The sequence below is a fragment of the Mesoplodon bidens genome (assembly GCF_964165515.1).
Source record: "Mesoplodon bidens genome assembly, chromosome: 16".
NCBI lineage: Eukaryota > Metazoa > Chordata > Mammalia > Artiodactyla > Ziphiidae > Mesoplodon > Mesoplodon bidens.
Genome location: NC_138173.1, coordinates 75,359,175 through 75,376,721, shown reverse-complemented (window position 1 = coordinate 75,376,721; position 17,547 = coordinate 75,359,175). Strand labels below are relative to the sequence as shown.

Sequence of the window (17,547 nt, the reverse complement as noted above, 5' to 3'; positions counted from 1 at the left end):
CCAGACTGTCTCTGAAGATGTAAGAAAAATAATGTTTTAAGTTTTAATGAGACAACTACATTTATTACCTTGCCATGCAGCTAGTATGTGTATTTGTAGAGGCACGCGTCTGCAGAGTTTCCCAGGTCAGCTGTCATGTTTGGGACGTAAAGGCAGATTGACTTCCTGTCCCTTCGTCCTCCGGTACCTTGCACCATAGCCGTCTTCACCCTGGCATTGGGCAGATATATAGAGGTGCCAGCAGGCCCTGGAGTTGGGGGTGAGCGGGACAGACACAGTCCCTGCGGGATGGAGCCCACGGATGAGTGAGGGAGAGGAAGCCCTGCCCATCCTGAGGGGGCTGCTGTGGAGAGTTGCGTGTGATGGGTCCTCTCTCCTGAGTGCAGACCCTCGGAGAGCCAGGATCTGGTCCTGCCCGTTTGCATGCATCAGGCTCTTTCCCACCTGCCCTCAAGCTGGGTCGTTTTCCTGCTTCCGTTCGGCTTGTCCCTTCTGACCACATACTTTAATAGTGTCTCCTTAGGAGGCTTTGTCACAGGGCCCTGCTCTTTCCCTTCCTAAGTGTCCATAATTAAATATACATTGTCTAGGGACTTCCCTGGCGGTCCAGTGGGTAAGACTGTGCTCCCAGTGCAGGGGACCCGGGTTCCATCCCTGATCCGGGAACTAGATCCCACATGCATGCCACAACTAAGAGTCCGCATGCCGCCACTAAGGAAAAAAAAAAAAAAAGATCCTGCATGCCACAACAAAGATCCCACATGCTGCAGCTAAGACCGGGTGCAGCCAAAATAAACAAACAAACATATATATGTATACACACACACACACACACACACACACATTGTTTAAAAGTTACTCTTGTCTCTGTCTCCCTCTAGACTTTAAGCCCCAGTGGGGCAAGGAACGTCTCTCTTCTGCTCACCGCTCAGACCCAGAGACAGCACAGGGCTTAACTCATAGAAGGCACTCAGTAGCCACTGGTCGTGTGGATGAGTCTTGGTGTCCTTCATCACATGTACATTGAATTTCAAAAACATTTATCACCGAGTAGTCCAATAAGTAACAAGTCATGGAGTGAGTCATGTTGTAACTTCATCAGTTAAGTTGAAGCAAATCCTAGTCCTATTCCTGGATCTTTGACTTAAGTACAAGACAAGGCCTGGTGATGACTTCTGTCTCAACTAGTTTATTTCTTCAGGGCATCTAGGCCAAGAAAACACAGAATATATATCAGCCATCATTACCTAACAGCCTGTCCGCCTTACCTTTGGTGGTAAGGTGCATTATATATTTTCAAAAATGCACATTTTTAAAATTGCTTCTCTTTCTCTAAAATTTTTATGAACAGTTATTGTATCGTGATTTTTGTAGGGCTTTGGAATCACCATTACAGAAATCAACTTTAGAGTTTCACAGGAGTAGTCAGTTCAAACTAACCTTGTTCTCTTTTTGAAAGGCTGTTATTTCAGAGAAACATGATGGATGTAGTATACCTAAAATCCTGTAGGGCTTTGACAGGCTCTATACGTAAGAGGGGAAGTAAACTTTTTCTATAAAGGACCATATAGTAAATATCTTAGGCTCTGCAGGCCAGATGGTCTCTTGTCACAACTGCTCAGCTCTGCCATCGGGGTGTGAAAGAGCCACAGACAAGCACGTAAAGGGCTGAGCAAGACTGTTCCAGTGAAATTTAGTTTGTGAAAGCAAACAGCCACCCCTAGCCTGAGCTCCTTGCCCTGGGTGAATGAATAACAGGTCAAACTACTACACCTATTGGGTTTTAGTTCAGCAGGGATAGAGTTTCGTAGTGACCACAAGATTCTTCTCTTAGCCCTGTACTGTGTAGTATTTTTAATAATTACTTCTGTAAAGGGTAACATAAAACCAAAAATGATGGTAAGTCAATTGTAAATCAGTGAATATACTGGGTTCCTGAATGTTTATCCCAAAATATCACATTATACTTAAGTGATGAACTGAATTGACAAGATGAAATTCAGTGATACATTTTGGATTTTGTGCCAGGTGTTTATGTGTGGGGGGGTTTTGCTTGTTTGTTTGTTTGTTTTTAACTACCAGGTCCTATTCTTGGAATATGTAGGCAAAATTGAGGGGGAGAAAATACCTTAAGGGTTTGAGTTCTCTCAAGTGAGTGTGGGGTGACTTTGCAAGAAGGCGGTGTAATCCTTGGGTGCGTTGGTAGGATATACAGTCCTCCATATCTGCAAGTTCTGCATCTACAGATTCAACCAACTTCGGATTGAAAATATTTGGAAAAAAAATTCCAGAAAGTTCCACAAAGCAAAAACTTGAATTTGCTGCGCTCTGGTGTCTATTTACATAGCGTTTACATTATATTAGGTATTACAAGTAATCTAGAGATGATTTAAAGTATAAAGACGGTGTGCGTAGGTTACTTGCAAATACTCTGCCATTTTTCAGAAGGACTTGAGCATCTGCAGATTTTGGTTTCCCCCTTGGGGTTCTGGAACCAATCCCCTGTGGATACTGAGGGACGGCTGTAGGGTGTCTAGAGTGAAAAGTGAGAGGCCTGTCTACTCCAGACGTATCCAGCGCTGAGTTGCAGTCCACACTGGGCTCCATACTAAAATGGATACTAAAAGATATTTGCTCCTGCTGTGATTCTAATGTCCTTGCTTGGCATCATAAAAATCAACCCCAGGGCTTCCCTGGTGGCGCAGTGGTTGAGAGTCCGCCTGCCGATGCAGGGGACGCGGGTTCATGCCCCGGTCCGGGAAGATCCCACATGCCGCGGAGCGGCTGGGCCCGTAAGTCATGGCTTCTGAGCCTGCGCGTCCGGAGCCTGTGCTCTGCAACGGGAGAGGCCACAACAGTGAGAGGCCCGTGTACCGCAAAAAAAAAAAAATATCAACCCTGTATTGGTCCCCAAAATTAAAAAAATTTTTTTTCATTTCAATAGTCTATGAAGTCCAGGTACTTTGGGGACCCCTGCAGTAGGTCACATGTAAAGTCACTTCCCGTTTTGAGGTTCTGGAGTTCTGTGAAGGTTGTCCTGCTTCTCACTAATCCTAGTCAGTGTACTGTGCAGGTGACCTCCTTAGCCCTGATATTAGATGTTAGAAATGTATACACACTTAAAAATACGCGCCCACACATAGGTATGTGCATATATGTGCAGGGCCCTCTTGGCCATCTTGGGCTCAGTGAGTCAGTCACACTCACGTGATGACCACAGGCCATATCTGGCATCAGACTTTCTTTGAGGGGAGTACAGGACTGGAAATAGCAGGCCAGCATTTCTGCTGTAGGGAAGTCCTCACAGCAGTCCGGGAACTCGTTTGCTTAGCCCTGATAGTGATCAGGTACTGTGAGGGGATGAGGCCCCAATGGGGGACTCAGGAGCCCCCCGGGTCCAAAGTAGAAGTCCTCACGAACCCGTCGCTGTGGGCTCTGGGGCTCTGCAGGGGCCACCCAGCCACACCCACGCTCAGGGGAGCTCTTGCTACCCCATAAGCAACTTACCAATCAGGGGTGGTTTTTACCATGAAGGGTATTGCTTAGAAAATGATTCACACGTTCCAACTTCATGAGGTTTCCAAAGGAAAACCTAGAAAGTTAGCCCCTGGTCAGATTTGTCCGTGGAAAATAAGAGGAGGTTTTCTTAACCCTTAACTCTCACAGTATGTCCCCCTGTAAAGTTGCTCACAAGTTCACTGCAGTGGCATCTCGTGCCTCACGTGGTCTGCTTTTTTTGTGCCATTTTTTGGCGACTTGTGAGCTGACCTGACCAGTGGAATTGAATTCCCAGTTGCCACATCATTAGCCTTGAGTTTTTTTTATTCTTATTTTTTGGCTGTGCCACACAGCTTATGGGATCTTAGTTCCCCGACCAGGGATTGAACCTGGGTCCTGGCAGTGAAAGCACCAAGTCCTAACCACTGGACCACCAAGGAGTTCCCCATTAAAATGTCTTGAGTCTTATTTGAACTAGTCTTTAGGAAACTGAAATATCTTCAGAAGCCTGACCGTGGACCACTGTTTTCCCCCAGTAACGATGCGTCAGTTTGACCACCCTCACATTGTGAAGCTGATCGGAGTCATCACAGAGAACCCTGTCTGGATCATCATGGAGCTGTGCACGCTCGGAGAGGTACCTGCCCCACCTCCGCCTCCTGCCCGCTCCGCCTGCCCCCTCGGGGAAGTGTGCGACATACACCCTAGTGCATATGAGTAGAGCGTCTTCATCAGTAAGTTCCCAAGTAATCCCGTAACTCAGCGCTGGCAGCAGTGTCTTCCCATCCAAAGGATTTGTCAGGACTGGAACCAACAGGTGACCAAGCGGTTCTTTTTTCCCTCTCTGTTGCTGTTGTCTGAAGAACAAGCCCAGGGATTTGAGAGTGAAAGAAGCAACGTTAGTGGAGTCTGGGTAAATTAAGGCTGAATTTACATAAATCAGAACAGTTGCTTCATCTTTTTGGGCATTCACTTTTCAGTGTCTTTCAGACCAACTCATGTTAGTCACAGTTTCTTTTTAAAACGTGAGTAATAGACTGTGGGCAGATGTCCTTATTTGACTCTCTCTGGAACACAGAAGCTCTTTAGTCGGTGTATCACCACCGCCTGGACGCTGGTGCCACCCAGGCCTGCTGAGCCACACAGCCTCTGTCTGTGTCCCCAGGCTGCTCTGTGGGCCCCTGCTTGGGGCAAACACGGCAACTTTCCAGATGTCTACACATGACTCTGTGGCACTGAAACCTAGTAGTTTAACCTTCTGACACATTATATACGTTACTTCTCCTTTGAAGGACACCAAACGGTCTTGCTTTTAATGAAAATTAGGGTTTTCTGTTATCAGGAACCCAAGGGTGCTTTGGGCCCGTCGTCCTCTTCGTGACGGCGTCAGCCCTGCCTTCCGAGGACAGGCCACTGCCTGGCGCCTCCCACTGCTGTCCTCTTCAGCTTGGGTAACAGAGTTGGCAAGTGAAATATCTGAGGGCCTCTCCGGTGTCTTTCCTTCCTCTACCATGCCTTGCCAAATAAAATGGAGTGTTTACGGATTTTTTTGGTTCACATTATTTTTCTGCTTTTGTTTCTGGAGAGTTTGCTAATTCTTCTGGCTTAAATCATCAATATTTCTCCTTCATGTAGGAGATTTTGTAGGGTTGGAGTGTTAAATTCATCTGCCTTCTTTGCTGGATTATTAGCATTTAGCTGAATCAGTCATGATAGCTGTGGTAAGGACCAGTAAGCCTAGCGCGTAAATACCCAACACGGGACCATTTTATCCTTCTTCACCCAGAATTCCTGGGGGCAGAGGGAGAACCTCTTGCCTCCCCTTCCTTTTCATCCCCTTGTGCTCAGGTCTGCCTGGGGCATGGGGAGGTCTGAGGGAGGTGGACTGACCACGGCTGTGGAGGAGGCTTGTTTGAACGGTAACGGGAGCTTTTTGTTCTCCAGCTCTCATTATCTGGCAGTATTTTATACTGTGCGTTTATTCATTCCCTGGAAGCATCTTTGTGTATTTTTTCAGAAATGTGTCTAGAATCATGAAGATTCCAATTTTGCAATTGGATCTCAAGTAAAGAATGATTAACCATAATTTCTGAGCTGATATGTTTCTTTCATTATGCTTTTTTTTATTAGGGTAGAATTGAAGCCATTGTCATAAAAATGCATTTGGAAATGATCAGCATTGTTTTTGAATATAGCTCTTCTGCTGTTGATTTTTAGTCTCTGACACTAATTCTTTCTCTTTTTTCTTTTTTGGTCACTGTTCAAAAAGCTGAGGTCATTTCTGCAAGTAAGGAAATACAGTCTGGATCTAGCATCTCTGATCCTCTATGCCTATCAGCTTAGCACAGCCCTTGCGTACCTAGAGAGCAAAAGATTTGTGCACAGGTGAGACCCGGGCGTGAAGCTGGTGAGCTGCCTCTGAGCAGGAAGGAGGTGGGGAGAGGTTCTCACTGTGCCCTGAGACCTTTCGTTCCCCCAACTCTCGTACACGGACGGCACTAACTGTCCTGCTGTGCGTATCCCAGCCGAGTGTGGTGCCCTGGCGTGGGAATACGTGGATCTGAGGGGTTTTTCCTCACATGGAGTATGAAACGGGTCCGTTATTCCTTCCACAGATACCACTGACAGCCTCTACGTGGCACTATGGACCTAAAACATATTGTCCTGGGACTTCCCAGGACACCATAGCGCCAGGAGTGACATCTGTTGGCCTTCTGCAGAATTTCTATTCATAATCTGGGTCTCTCATTTGAATACAAGTTAAAGCCCTTACAACTTATTTGCCTTGCATTGTGTTAGAGTTTTGTTATCCAGCACTGAAACGGACTGCATCAGCAAAATCGTTTACACGTGTTCCAAAGATCATTTTACTTTTATTAATGAGGTTTTTTTAGTAACCGTAGAGTTACACACCCTGGTCGTGTATACTGTCTGTCAGTTAATGCAGCCGGCAATATGATTGCATGAAAACTAATAAGTGGTTTCATTATTTGAGAATATTCTTCACCATCATTCAAAGTAGTAATCACCCTATTAATGGGTAAATATCTGCCAAAAGGAATATATTTGAAGTAAAATAATAAAAGTATCTCTCTTTTTCAGTGTATAATAAAGCTCTTGTTTGTATTGTATATAAGCTGTCTTTCAGAGTACCTGTATGTCTTTATATAATATAGATGAGTTTGTGGGGTTTTTCCCTTGTATTAAAATGTATTGTCCCAAATTCTTCCTTATCAGGGACATTGCTGCTCGGAATGTTCTGGTGTCCTCAAACGATTGTGTAAAACTAGGAGACTTCGGATTATCCCGATATATGGAAGACAGTACTTACTACAAAGGTAAGAAATCAGAGCAATAAATCAGAAACAGGCTCAGGATCTTTAATGATTTTTAATTCTGAAAAAGCTACATTCTAATATGCTCAGCTGACTTTTGACTGTGGTATACAGTCAGGTCCGTGGAGGAGAGACAGCCTTCTCAACAAAGGTGCTGGGGCAGTTGGTCATCCCTGGCCAAGAAATGACCCTCAACCTAAACTCACTCGCCATTAACTCAGATCCTAGACTTAAATAGAAGACATAAAACTACAAGACCTTCAGGAAAAAACATAGGAGTAAAGTTTTTGGATCTAGGGCCAGGCAAAGAGTCCTTAGGCTTGACACCAAAAACATACATAAAAGGGAAAAATTGATAGCTTCTTCCTCATCAAAATTTAAAATTTTTGTTCTGCAAAAGACCCGGGCAGAAGGATGAAAAGACAAACTACAGAGTAGGAGGAAGTATTTGCCAACCACATATCTAACACAGGACCAGTATCTAGACTACAGATAGAACTCTCAAAACTCAGCAGTAAAAAAAGAAAGGACACAGGTAGAAAGTGGGCAGAGATATGAAGAGAGACTCCACCGCAGGGGGTGTTCAGATGGCACGTGAGCACATTACCCACCAGGGAGATGCAGAGTGAGCCCACGGGGAGCTGTCGTGCACACCTGTCAGGGTGGCTGAGTAACGGCGGTGACAACACAAAATGCTGGCAGACACAGAGAACATAAATTGCTTGTGCAGATGTAAAATGGTACAGCTGCTCTGGAAAAGAGTTTGGCAGATTCTTAAAAAACTAAACATGCACCTCCCATACGACCTAGCTATTACACACGCCTAAGCATTTCTCCCAGAGAAATGAAAACTCCCATTTACACAAAACTGGTGTTTGTTCATTGTACCTTTATTTCTAGCAGCCAAAAGCTGGAATCAGCCCAGATGTCCTCCACTCCGTAGACACAGCTGGCTAACCTCCCAGCAGAGCGGTGGGTGCCCTGGCTCAGTGCACGCCGCCGGACTTACACATCTGCAGTCGGCTGATTCCAGAGACTTTGATCCTTTAGCTTTGGAGCTGAACTCTAGCTGATGGGATTTTTTCTTTAGTTTTCCCAGTCTTGGAATCAGATTGACTTGGTTTTTCAAATTATTCCTGATTTTCATATTCCTGGTACTTCAGCTAAGGTTTGGATTATAAGTCCATATTATGCTTTTAGTGTATTTTCTAGTTATTACTACCATTTTACAAAGGCCAGTTTCTTGCTCAGTTTGTTTGATTTTTGTATTGTCGCAAAATGAGCCCTAATCTTACATACAGAATTAGTCTTTTGCATTTTATACTGTAGCTGATGACTGTTCTCTGTCCAAATGCTCTCTGTATACTACAGCCTGATCCTTTGTTATGTGGAAGGAAAAGTCTGGTTGTTTATTCATTTTGATTGTGTAGTCATTTAATTTAAAAACGACCAAGCCACCTTTCCACTGTTTTAAAATACATTTCATATTACCTCACATCCTGACTAGTCCAAACCCTAGAATTCCACTAAAGGGCTAAACTCCAAACAGCACCGTGGCCAAGACTCTACATCATCTAGACAGCACTTAAAGTGGGCAACTGACTAGTTCACACGTTGTTATCTCAGAGAGGTCAGTAAGTCTAGATCCTGCTAGGCTTCAGGAGAACAGCCCCTCGGGGTTAGGGGGTCCTCGCTCTCGGAGCACAGCTGGAGAGTCATTTGTTGTGAGGGAATCAGAGGCTTTGACCTCAGTTGTCATGAAGGTGCATGAAGTTAAGTGGAAGAAAATTAATGAAACAAATGTAATTGTCTTCTGATTAAAAGTCTTGAGAGCACCCTTGCTTACAGAAGGAAGCCCAGCCCCTGACAGCACTGCAGAGCCCGGCACCCTGCTCCGGGCCCTCTGGATCAGGGCCTATCACCGCCTGGCGCCTGCAGCCCCTCCCTCCTCCCCCCGCCCCTCCCCCTGCCACACCCACTCACTTCCGCTGGATTTGAGAAACGGTTTCTGCCTTTTGGAATGAGGACTCCTTGAGGGCTGGTATCTGGTGAAGGAGTGTTGAGGGAGGTGGCCCAGAGGAAGGATTTTAGGCCTCGAAAGAGGGCCAGTTCAGGCTTTCTGAGAGTGGCCTTTCCGTTCTGTCGCCCCCTCCTGCTCTTCGCATCCTGGTGGTGGTCCAGCCCGTCCTCATATTTTGTGGATTCTATTTTTGCACATTCGTCTGCTTGCTGAAACTTGTAACTTCCCGAACCCACACTCCGATGCATTCATAGTCAAGTGTGGATGTGCCCAGGGCAGTGACAAAGTGTCCGTTTGGGCTGGTGGACAACGAGGAGGGGGCAGCCCTGTGCGGCGCCAGCACCTCTGGCTCTGGGCCAGTCGGGCAGGCTGGAGCCCCAGCTGTGGGCCCTGTGTGCGGGGGTGGGGAGCAGGGCCTCAGGCAGGTCAGCGGCACATCCATACCTCATTTTCCAAAGAAGTCAGAACCTACCAGGATAAGTTTTTAGGATTTAAGGTTATAATCTGTGTGAGGTATGGATATATATGTACACATTTCTCCCGGGAGCAGTGGTTCGGTGTTCAAGGCGACTTTATAGAGTGTAACTACCGTGAATGAGAATTGACTGTGTGCCACTACCAGGCCGTACCTAAAGCCAGGCCTCCAGCCTATAGATGAAGCCTGCACAACTGAGCTGGGAGCTGATGCCTCGCGGTAACCGGGGCTCCCTCCTCCCCTGCCCCCTGCCTCTCCTCTGTCACCCCCAGACGACCCAGCATCAGGGAGTGCAAGGCAGTTCTCCCAAAGATTTTGGTACTAAAAATCTCAGCTAGCTCTAACTGTTAGATTCCTAAGCAGGTGACAGGGAAGTTTTACTTTCTAAAATTAATCTTCTAGCTTCCAAAGGAAAATTGCCTATTAAATGGATGGCTCCAGAGTCAATCAATTTTCGCCGTTTTACCTCAGCTAGTGACGTATGGATGTTTGGTGAGTATTTGAAAACTTTTGTGTTAGAATTACAGTTCACGTATTCTCTGAGAGGGATTTAGCTCTGTCTGTTGTCAGAGTCTGTAGGTTGGTTTGCCCTCCCTTGCCTGGCCTCCCTCATCGCTCGCCCGTGCCCTCCTCCGTTCCTCAGACGTGGGCGTGTGCCGTGCGCCCAGGCATGGCCTGCAGGGCCCAAGGCGCTGCCTCTAGCCCCTTCTCACTCCGCCTGCCTCCCTCTCAGGGAGGTGCTGTGCCCTCCCTTCTCTCCTGTCTTCACGGCCTCAGACATTCCTTTTATGTGAGTGACGTAAATGGTTAACCTGTCCGTGCGGTTCTGTGATGGCCCCCAGATCCAGCATGTCTAAGATTGCCCTTCATCTCTGCTCTGGAATCTGACCCCTTCCTGACTTGTCTCAAATCTTGGAAGCGTGACCCTTCATGTTCTGTAGCTGCTGCTGCTCTGGTGTCCACTGTGTCCCCTCCTTCCTGCTCCAAGTCCGTCCCTGTCATCGACCTCCTGCTCTGCGTTCTTGCAGAGCCCCCAGTGGAGTGAGAGTGTGGCTGTCATTCACTCTGCAGTACTTACTTCCACTACCTTATCCGGATTTTTAAATGACTCACCTTTTTGGTGTGGATGACACTCCATCCCCGCCCCACTTTCCGGGTGTTACTCCTTCTTTCTGGACACCTCATCCTGACACCTTCTCCTCCAGTTGAAACTCTTTTTAACCTTCAGGAAGAGCTTCTTCATTCACCTGAAATATCCGCTCTGCCACGAAGCCCCATGCAGCAGGTGTGCCATCCAGACATAGACTCCCTTTCTCTGCTTTCCCAGCACTTTCTCTCTCTGTCGAGACACTCACGTGTAGATCTTGTGAATAGTCCTGTGTGCATATTTTCTCTGCCGGATTTTAAACTACTTCCCAGGAGATGCCCTGTTAAGTTTATGCACCTTCTTTTTCCTATAAATAAAAATAACTTTATATACATGAAGTACGTGTTCTCATTTTTTCTTCTGCTTCCTTGCTGTTGACTTTCAGTAACCATTTAGTGCCCTAAATGATACTAGGTAGAGGAAGGAATTCAGTAAAACAGGAAGTGGTGTGACATGATTGGAGAAGATGCTGGAGTCCAATTGGCTTCAGATCCCAAGACCTCACCTGTCAGCTTTGTGACCCATAGAGCAGGTTACTTGTCCTCTCAAGAGGATTTCACATTTCAGAAGTCTAAGATGCCTTCTTTTTCACATTTCTGGAAGTAGGATTTGTCACAAATCAGTGGCATTTCACAGTTGGTGTTAGTCGGGGGCGGGGTGTCATGTGGGTCCTCGCCTACACTCATGTAGCCTGTTTTGTTCATATTGGTGCTACTTTCTTGTCCGAATGAGTTTAAAACCGCTCTTTGGTAAGAATAAAATAATTCTAAGAGGTGACAAAGGATCACATTACAACTTAGTGGGCAGCATATCCCCCCTTTTTGGTAATATAAAATAATAGTGTCTTTTATAATCAGTGGCATCTCAGATTTGATAAAATACAGTTTTTAAAGAAATGTAAGGTGTGAGAATTAAGGATCGTGTAAATTTCAAGGAAGGGTGCCAGAGATGTATGAAGGTCTCAAGAAATGATACCCAGTGTTGTTATTACTAATGATGTTGTCATAATTTCTGGTGAGAAAAGCAGAACTAAGGCATTATTTTTGTCATATACTCATTACTTTGAAGTTGTTGGACTTTTGGCTAATTTCAGATCTAACTCACATTAATGTGATATAATGGCATAATGGTATGCCTTCCTCCTCTGAGGCACACAGCATCTTAGGTGCTGAAGGTACAGAAAGACAGTCACAGCCCCTCTGCCCCCAGGACCCGGTGTATGGGGCACGCTTGCGGTGGGTTAGACAGGAGCTTCCCAGGGGGCAGGGCAGGCAGCGCAGGAGGGGGCTCCACTGGGGGCTTTGCAAGAACGCAGAGCAGGAGGACGACGACAGGGACGGACTTGGAGCAGGAAGGAGGGGACACAGTGGACACCAGAGCCGCAGCAGCTACAGAACACGAAGGGTCACGCTTCCAAGATTTGAGACAAGTCAGGAAGGGGTCAGATTCCAGAGCAGAGATGAAGGGCAATCTTAGACATGCTGGATCTGGGGGCCATCACAGAACCGCACGGACAGGTTAACCATTTACGTTACTCACATAAAAGGAATGTCTGAGGCCGTGGAGACAGGAGAGAAGGGAGGGCACAGCACCTCCCAAAGGGACTCACAAAGGGACCTGGGAGAAGAGAACTGGTGGAGAAGAAAATGGAAGGCGTCGAATCTAGAATTCAGCACAAGCCAAGTCACGAAGGAGCGTGTTCAGGTGCAGAGCTGAGTGGCCAGAGTGCCAAGTGATGGGAACCTGTAGAGGAATCTGAGTATTCTGAAGGCATAAGACTTAAGTTGCAGGGTTTTCTTTGTTAAGCTTCAAGCCAGCTGCTGTGATCATAAGCAGGTTGGACTAAAGTCGAGGGAAATCTAAAATTCATTCAGCTTTTTTTTTGAATTGGTTCACTAAGCTGTGCTATGAAATATCACTGTAGCTGGTGGGCCATTTTCGAATGTAGATGTTTTTAGAGAAATAAACCTCTTAGAAAAGTAATGGGTTTTTTCTTGATAATAGTTGCATTATTCGCATCACCCTAAATTAGTATTCCTGTTCTTATTTGATAACAGAGCTAAGTGAATGCTTCTTTATTTGGCTGCTGTGCCCGTAATCACACAGGTGGTTCTCTCGTACGAGCTATGAAGTTATCCCTGACACGTGGGAGTCGCACTCCTGCTGCTAAGTTTATTACCGTTGTGTTTCCGTCCCCGCCTCACAGGTGTGTGTATGTGGGAGATACTGATGCACGGTGTGAAGCCCTTTCAAGGCGTGAAGAACAATGATGTGATAGGTCGCATTGAGAACGGGGAGCGGTTGCCCATGCCTCCGAGCTGCCCGCCCACCCTCTACAGCCTCATGACCAAGTGCTGGGCCTACGACCCCAGCCGGCGGCCCCGCTTCACTGAGCTCAAAGCCCAGCTCAGGTAGGATGGGCGGCGGGCCGGGGGCGGGGCCGGGGGCGGGGCCGGGGGCGGGGCGGGCAGGCCTCCGCTGCTTCCTCCTGGCAGGTCCTTTTATCATCAGTACGTCTGAGGCAAACCTGTTTCTTGGGCAAACGTAATTACTTCTTTACGGATTTGTATTTATTTATACATTGTTAGAGCCTTAAGAAGACTATGTCTTCAAGTCTTAATAAACTTCAAATTGTGATCAGGTGTTTCTGCCCTGACTGCTGACCAACGTGGCACAGCCCACAGGCTCCGCGTGGTCTAGTCCCCGCCCACTCCCCAGTCTCGCCTCACACCACCCCTGCCTCTGCTCCAGAGGCACCCGGCGCCTCTGCCTAACCCCCGCTTGCCCGCAGGGCGCTTCTCTTCAGTCTTTGCAGCCCAGCTCAGGGTTGCCTCCTGCAGGAAGCCTCCCTCATCTGCCCCACCCCCAAAGAGGTAGCCCCTCCTATGGCACCTCTTCAGCGCTCTGTTGTTACAGTGCAGATATCCACGTTACCTGTTCAGCTGCCGTTTTGTGACTCCTACTTCGTGCCAGACGCCTTTAGACCCAAACCTCCAGCAGCCCCCAGTCCCCTGGAAGGAACACACGGACTTCTTAGTGTGCTGGGCCCCCACAGAGGGTCTCTGCAGAGCTGACCTGCTACTGGCCAGACTCAGAGGCCTCGACAGATGGCCCTCATCCCGTCTTGCTCATTTCTGTAGGCCTGCGGCACAGCTTAGGACCAGCATCTGGTCAGTGCTCAGTAAACACTTGTTGAACTAAAGTCTAGATTGAGACTTAATACTTTAATCAACAAGATATTTTAGTATAATACATAACCAACCAGCCAACGCCATGGTTTAATGTGCTGTTTCATGCTTGGGGTACTCCCCTGATTTTATTTGAGTTTTTTTATTTGCTATATTTGCGTCTTTTTTCATAAAAATTACCAAATGTCAGGGCCCAAAAGCCCCTGGCAGCTCCTCTGGCCCACCCCCCACCCCGTCCCCCAGCGCTCGAACCCTCTCAGCCTCGCCTACCCTCCGGCAGCACCACCTGCCCGGCTGACGCGTTTCCTCCAAGGAGCATGTCTCCGGGAAGGAGCAGGGCCTTAGTGAGAAGAGGGAGGGACTCGTCCAGTCAGCAGCTGTTTTGCTAAGTGTCTCCTTTGTTCTAAGCTAGGTTCTGTGGGCCCAGCAGTGAGCAAAACACAGTCCTGCCCCCGGCGTTTGAACTCCGGCCAAGGAGGTGGGGGTCGGCACCGTTGGCCGCACGGTGACACCCCTGACGCTCCCCCTCCGGGCCCGCTTCCGGGGCCTCGCGCGTGACAGCCGGCCCCTCAGGTCTTTCAAGACAGCTTTCTTCAAGCTGGAGCTCTCCAGGTTCTTAATTCTCATGCAGCTTAGTTACACCTGCTGTCCCTGTTGGAGCTGGTTTTCGAACATGCTTCATTTCGTGTTTTGCTCATAAATTTTTTTGTTCCTCCTTGACCTTTCCTCAGCATCTGACAGATTCTGTCCGTGAAACCCCCCCTCTGATACCAGTTCCACCTGCCCTCCTCCCCAGCACGTTCTTCCCTGTTACTCTGGGTATCCGCCGGCTTCTCTCCACAGCCTCCTGCCCTCCCTTCAGTACTTCTCCTTGGTTGGTTGTCTTAACTGTTCCTGTGGCTTCGCTCCCCACCTCCGTCTGTCTTTAGCTTCAGTCCTGCCTTTTCTCACAAGTCCCAGACCTGTGTCTTCAGTTGGAGGACATAGTGTTTATCCTGAAGCAAAGCCATTACCGTCTCCTCTGGCCCCTCAGCTCGTGTAGGTTACAGTGGGGCCTTTGTCTCCACCTGCATCTGGGAGCCGTCAGTAACTCCTTGCCCGCCTGTGCCAGCTGGCCAGCTGGAGCAGCCTCAGCTCAGTGTCTTCAGACCCACCCCCTCCTCCCAGCTCTCCTCACCGCCCTGCCCCCGCCCCCCGCCCACATACTTCATCAGTCAGTCTTACCGACTGTCGAAGTGGGAGAGTAACTCCCTCGCTCAAGACAACTTTCAGTGGGTTCCTGGCACCCTCTGTGTTAGTTTGAGGCTTCCAGAGTAGCATTTAAGGCTCCTTGAGTTACGGCCAGTGTCTTTCCATCCCTTTCTCACACTGTGGCCAAACTAACCACATGCCTCCGCCAGGAAGGCCTCCTTCTGCACCTGCTGAAATCAGCCCTACTGTCTTCCTCAGCCTCTTTCCCTGCTCTGCCCGTGGGCTGTCCAGAACTCTTGCTTCTTCTGGCCATGCTCGCCCTGTGGGCCGCAGATGGCTGCATCCCGGTCCAGTCAGCTCCACAAACACGGAGCACCACGTAGCTGGGCCTGGTGCTGGTCACTGGGCAAGAGAACCAAACACTTTTCCTGCCCTCGAGGAGCTCACAGTCTAGTACGTCTCATCCCCTACTAGACTGAAGCTCCTTGAGGACAGGGATCGTCATACTCACCTCGGTGTTGCCCACACCCCCAGGCCAGGAGCTGGACCCAGTGAGGACCAGATAGCTGCTGAGTTCATGCTTAGCTCACACAAAACTCATGCTGACACTGGCTGGAGGACTGTTGCATTAAGGTGGAGTAGCTCCATAAACTGTCCCAGGTGAAGTCTTAGCACTAAATATAATTATTTTATACACACACACATATAAAAACATCCTGTACCTATTTATAGATGCTTTCTTGTGAACAGTTAGTACAGATTATTGACCATTGGTTTGTTCTGTCTGTTTTGTATTAGTCAGAAATGGAGTTTAACTTTGTATTGGGAACATGTAGAATATGGCTACCAAATAAGCCAAATAAAATGTAACTTTATAATATACTAGCTGCTTGGACATCTATATGTAACAGTGTATCACAAGTAATTAAATACGTTCTTTATTGAGTTTTTTAAAATTTTTATTATATCCAAGATTCTAACAAAGTAATAAATTTTGGATAGCCCTTACCCCAGGGCACCTAAAAATGTTCCCAAATCCCATTCTCCTTGTCTATCTAAAGAGAAAATGCTGCAAATAGACTCAGTTTATCGTGGGCTCCACTCATCTTTGGCTGGACCACGTCTTGTTTCTGCTGTATCGTAAGTTAAGAAAAGTGGCTCTCGGTGACTTGTTAGGCAGAGGGTTGTGCTGGGATGGGTCAGTCTCTGCGACCACAGGGCCTGTCCTCCTGCCATCCTGTGTCCTTATTCACAGATGTGCCTCATTGAGGAGAATGAGATTAACCTCTGGGCAGCCTAGTAGCAAGTGTGAGAAATTCCTCAATAGGAAATTTCTCATAACATGAGCTCTAGCATTTCGTACTGGGTGACTGACAGGTTATAAGAGTGCACTAACTACTTTTGGAATGAAAAGTCATTTAATCCCTAGCTAGTCAGTGAATTCTTTGGTAGATACTGTGACGAGGAGACCACAGTAAAACCTCTCGAGTATTTGCCCCTGTGGAGTTGCTGTTGAAAGACAGCGCTTCCCAGCACTGCTCTGCGGCATTGTGCCATTATAGGACAAGATGGTCAGTTTTATCTCAGGGAAAGAGTTTAAGTTAACGTGTGGCTTCTTGAATCCCTTTTAGACAAATGAGGGTAATAAATAAAATTATTGATTTAAATTTTGTACCCTAATTTTTGTATTTTTCTAACTTTTTATTGACATGCAAAGATGTGAATATATAAACATGCCAAGAAGTAAACAGCTCACTGAATTTTCACAAATTGGGCCCATTCCTGTAACCAGCATCTAGACCAAGAAAACAGCACTGCCTTCACCCCAGAGACCCACGAGAGGCCCCTTTTCCAATTACTGTTCCCCCTCCAGGGATAACCACTCACCATAGACTGGTTCTGCCTGGTTTTGAACTTCATGTAGACGCTATAATTCAGTGTGTATTTTTTTGTTTATGGTTTATTTTGCTCAAATCACCCATGTTACTCAGGTAGTTGGACTTCACTCTTGTTGCTGTATGTGTCCCATTTGTGAATATACCATAGTTTATCCCTTCGACTATTGGTGGAAATTCAGATACTTTCCATCTTGGGGCTCTCAAGACTGCTGCTGTAGGGACATAACAGAAGTGTCATTGGGTGAGCACGTGTACAAGAATGTCTGGTGGATGCGTATTCAGGCGTCCGCAGGTATGCGCGGCTTTAACTTTGTGTACTGATGGCGCCTGTTTTCCAAAGTGGATGCACCAATGCAGTGTCCCCCAGCAGTGATGAAAGCTCCTGTTGCTCCAGCCATAGTTTTTTTTTTTTTTTTTATTGCGGTACGCGGGCCTCCCACTGCTATGGCCCCTCCCACTGCGGAGCACAGGCTCCGGACGCGCAGGCTCAGCAGCTGTGGCCCACGGGCCCAGCTGCTCCGCGGCACGTGGGATCTTCCCGGACTGGGACACGAATCCGCGTCCCCGGCATCAGCAGGCGGACTCTCAACCACTGTGCCACCAGGGAAGCCCCAGCCATAGTTTTTTAAAAACCTTTGGAAATTGATCCTTGTTTCTAAGCAAGCCATTTTCACATATGAAGAGTAGGCTAAAGAAAGAAAAAATGACGTAAGTGGTATGTAAACAATTGACCTGAGGTTTTCTATTCTAAAGATCACTGACTTAGTAAGTGTCTGCCTGGAAGGCCCTCTGACC

General features: G+C 47.4%; 1 protein-coding gene across 6 annotated transcripts in view; it reads left to right on the top strand.

Annotated features, from left to right (window-relative positions):
- PTK2 (protein tyrosine kinase 2) overlaps nt 1–17,547 on the top strand; it is a 251,006-nt gene that overhangs the window by 186,591 nt on the left and 46,868 nt on the right. For all 6 annotated transcript variants that reach the window (XM_081258095.1, XM_081258093.1, XM_081258091.1 and 3 more), the window contains 5 exons: nt 4,035–4,135; nt 5,768–5,883; nt 6,736–6,836; nt 9,731–9,820; nt 12,682–12,886. In XM_081258095.1, the coding sequence (XP_081114221.1) occupies nt 4,035–4,135; nt 5,768–5,883; nt 6,736–6,836; nt 9,731–9,820; nt 12,682–12,886 (613 nt within the window). The remainder of the gene's footprint in view (nt 1–4,034; nt 4,136–5,767; nt 5,884–6,735; nt 6,837–9,730; nt 9,821–12,681; nt 12,887–17,547) is intronic.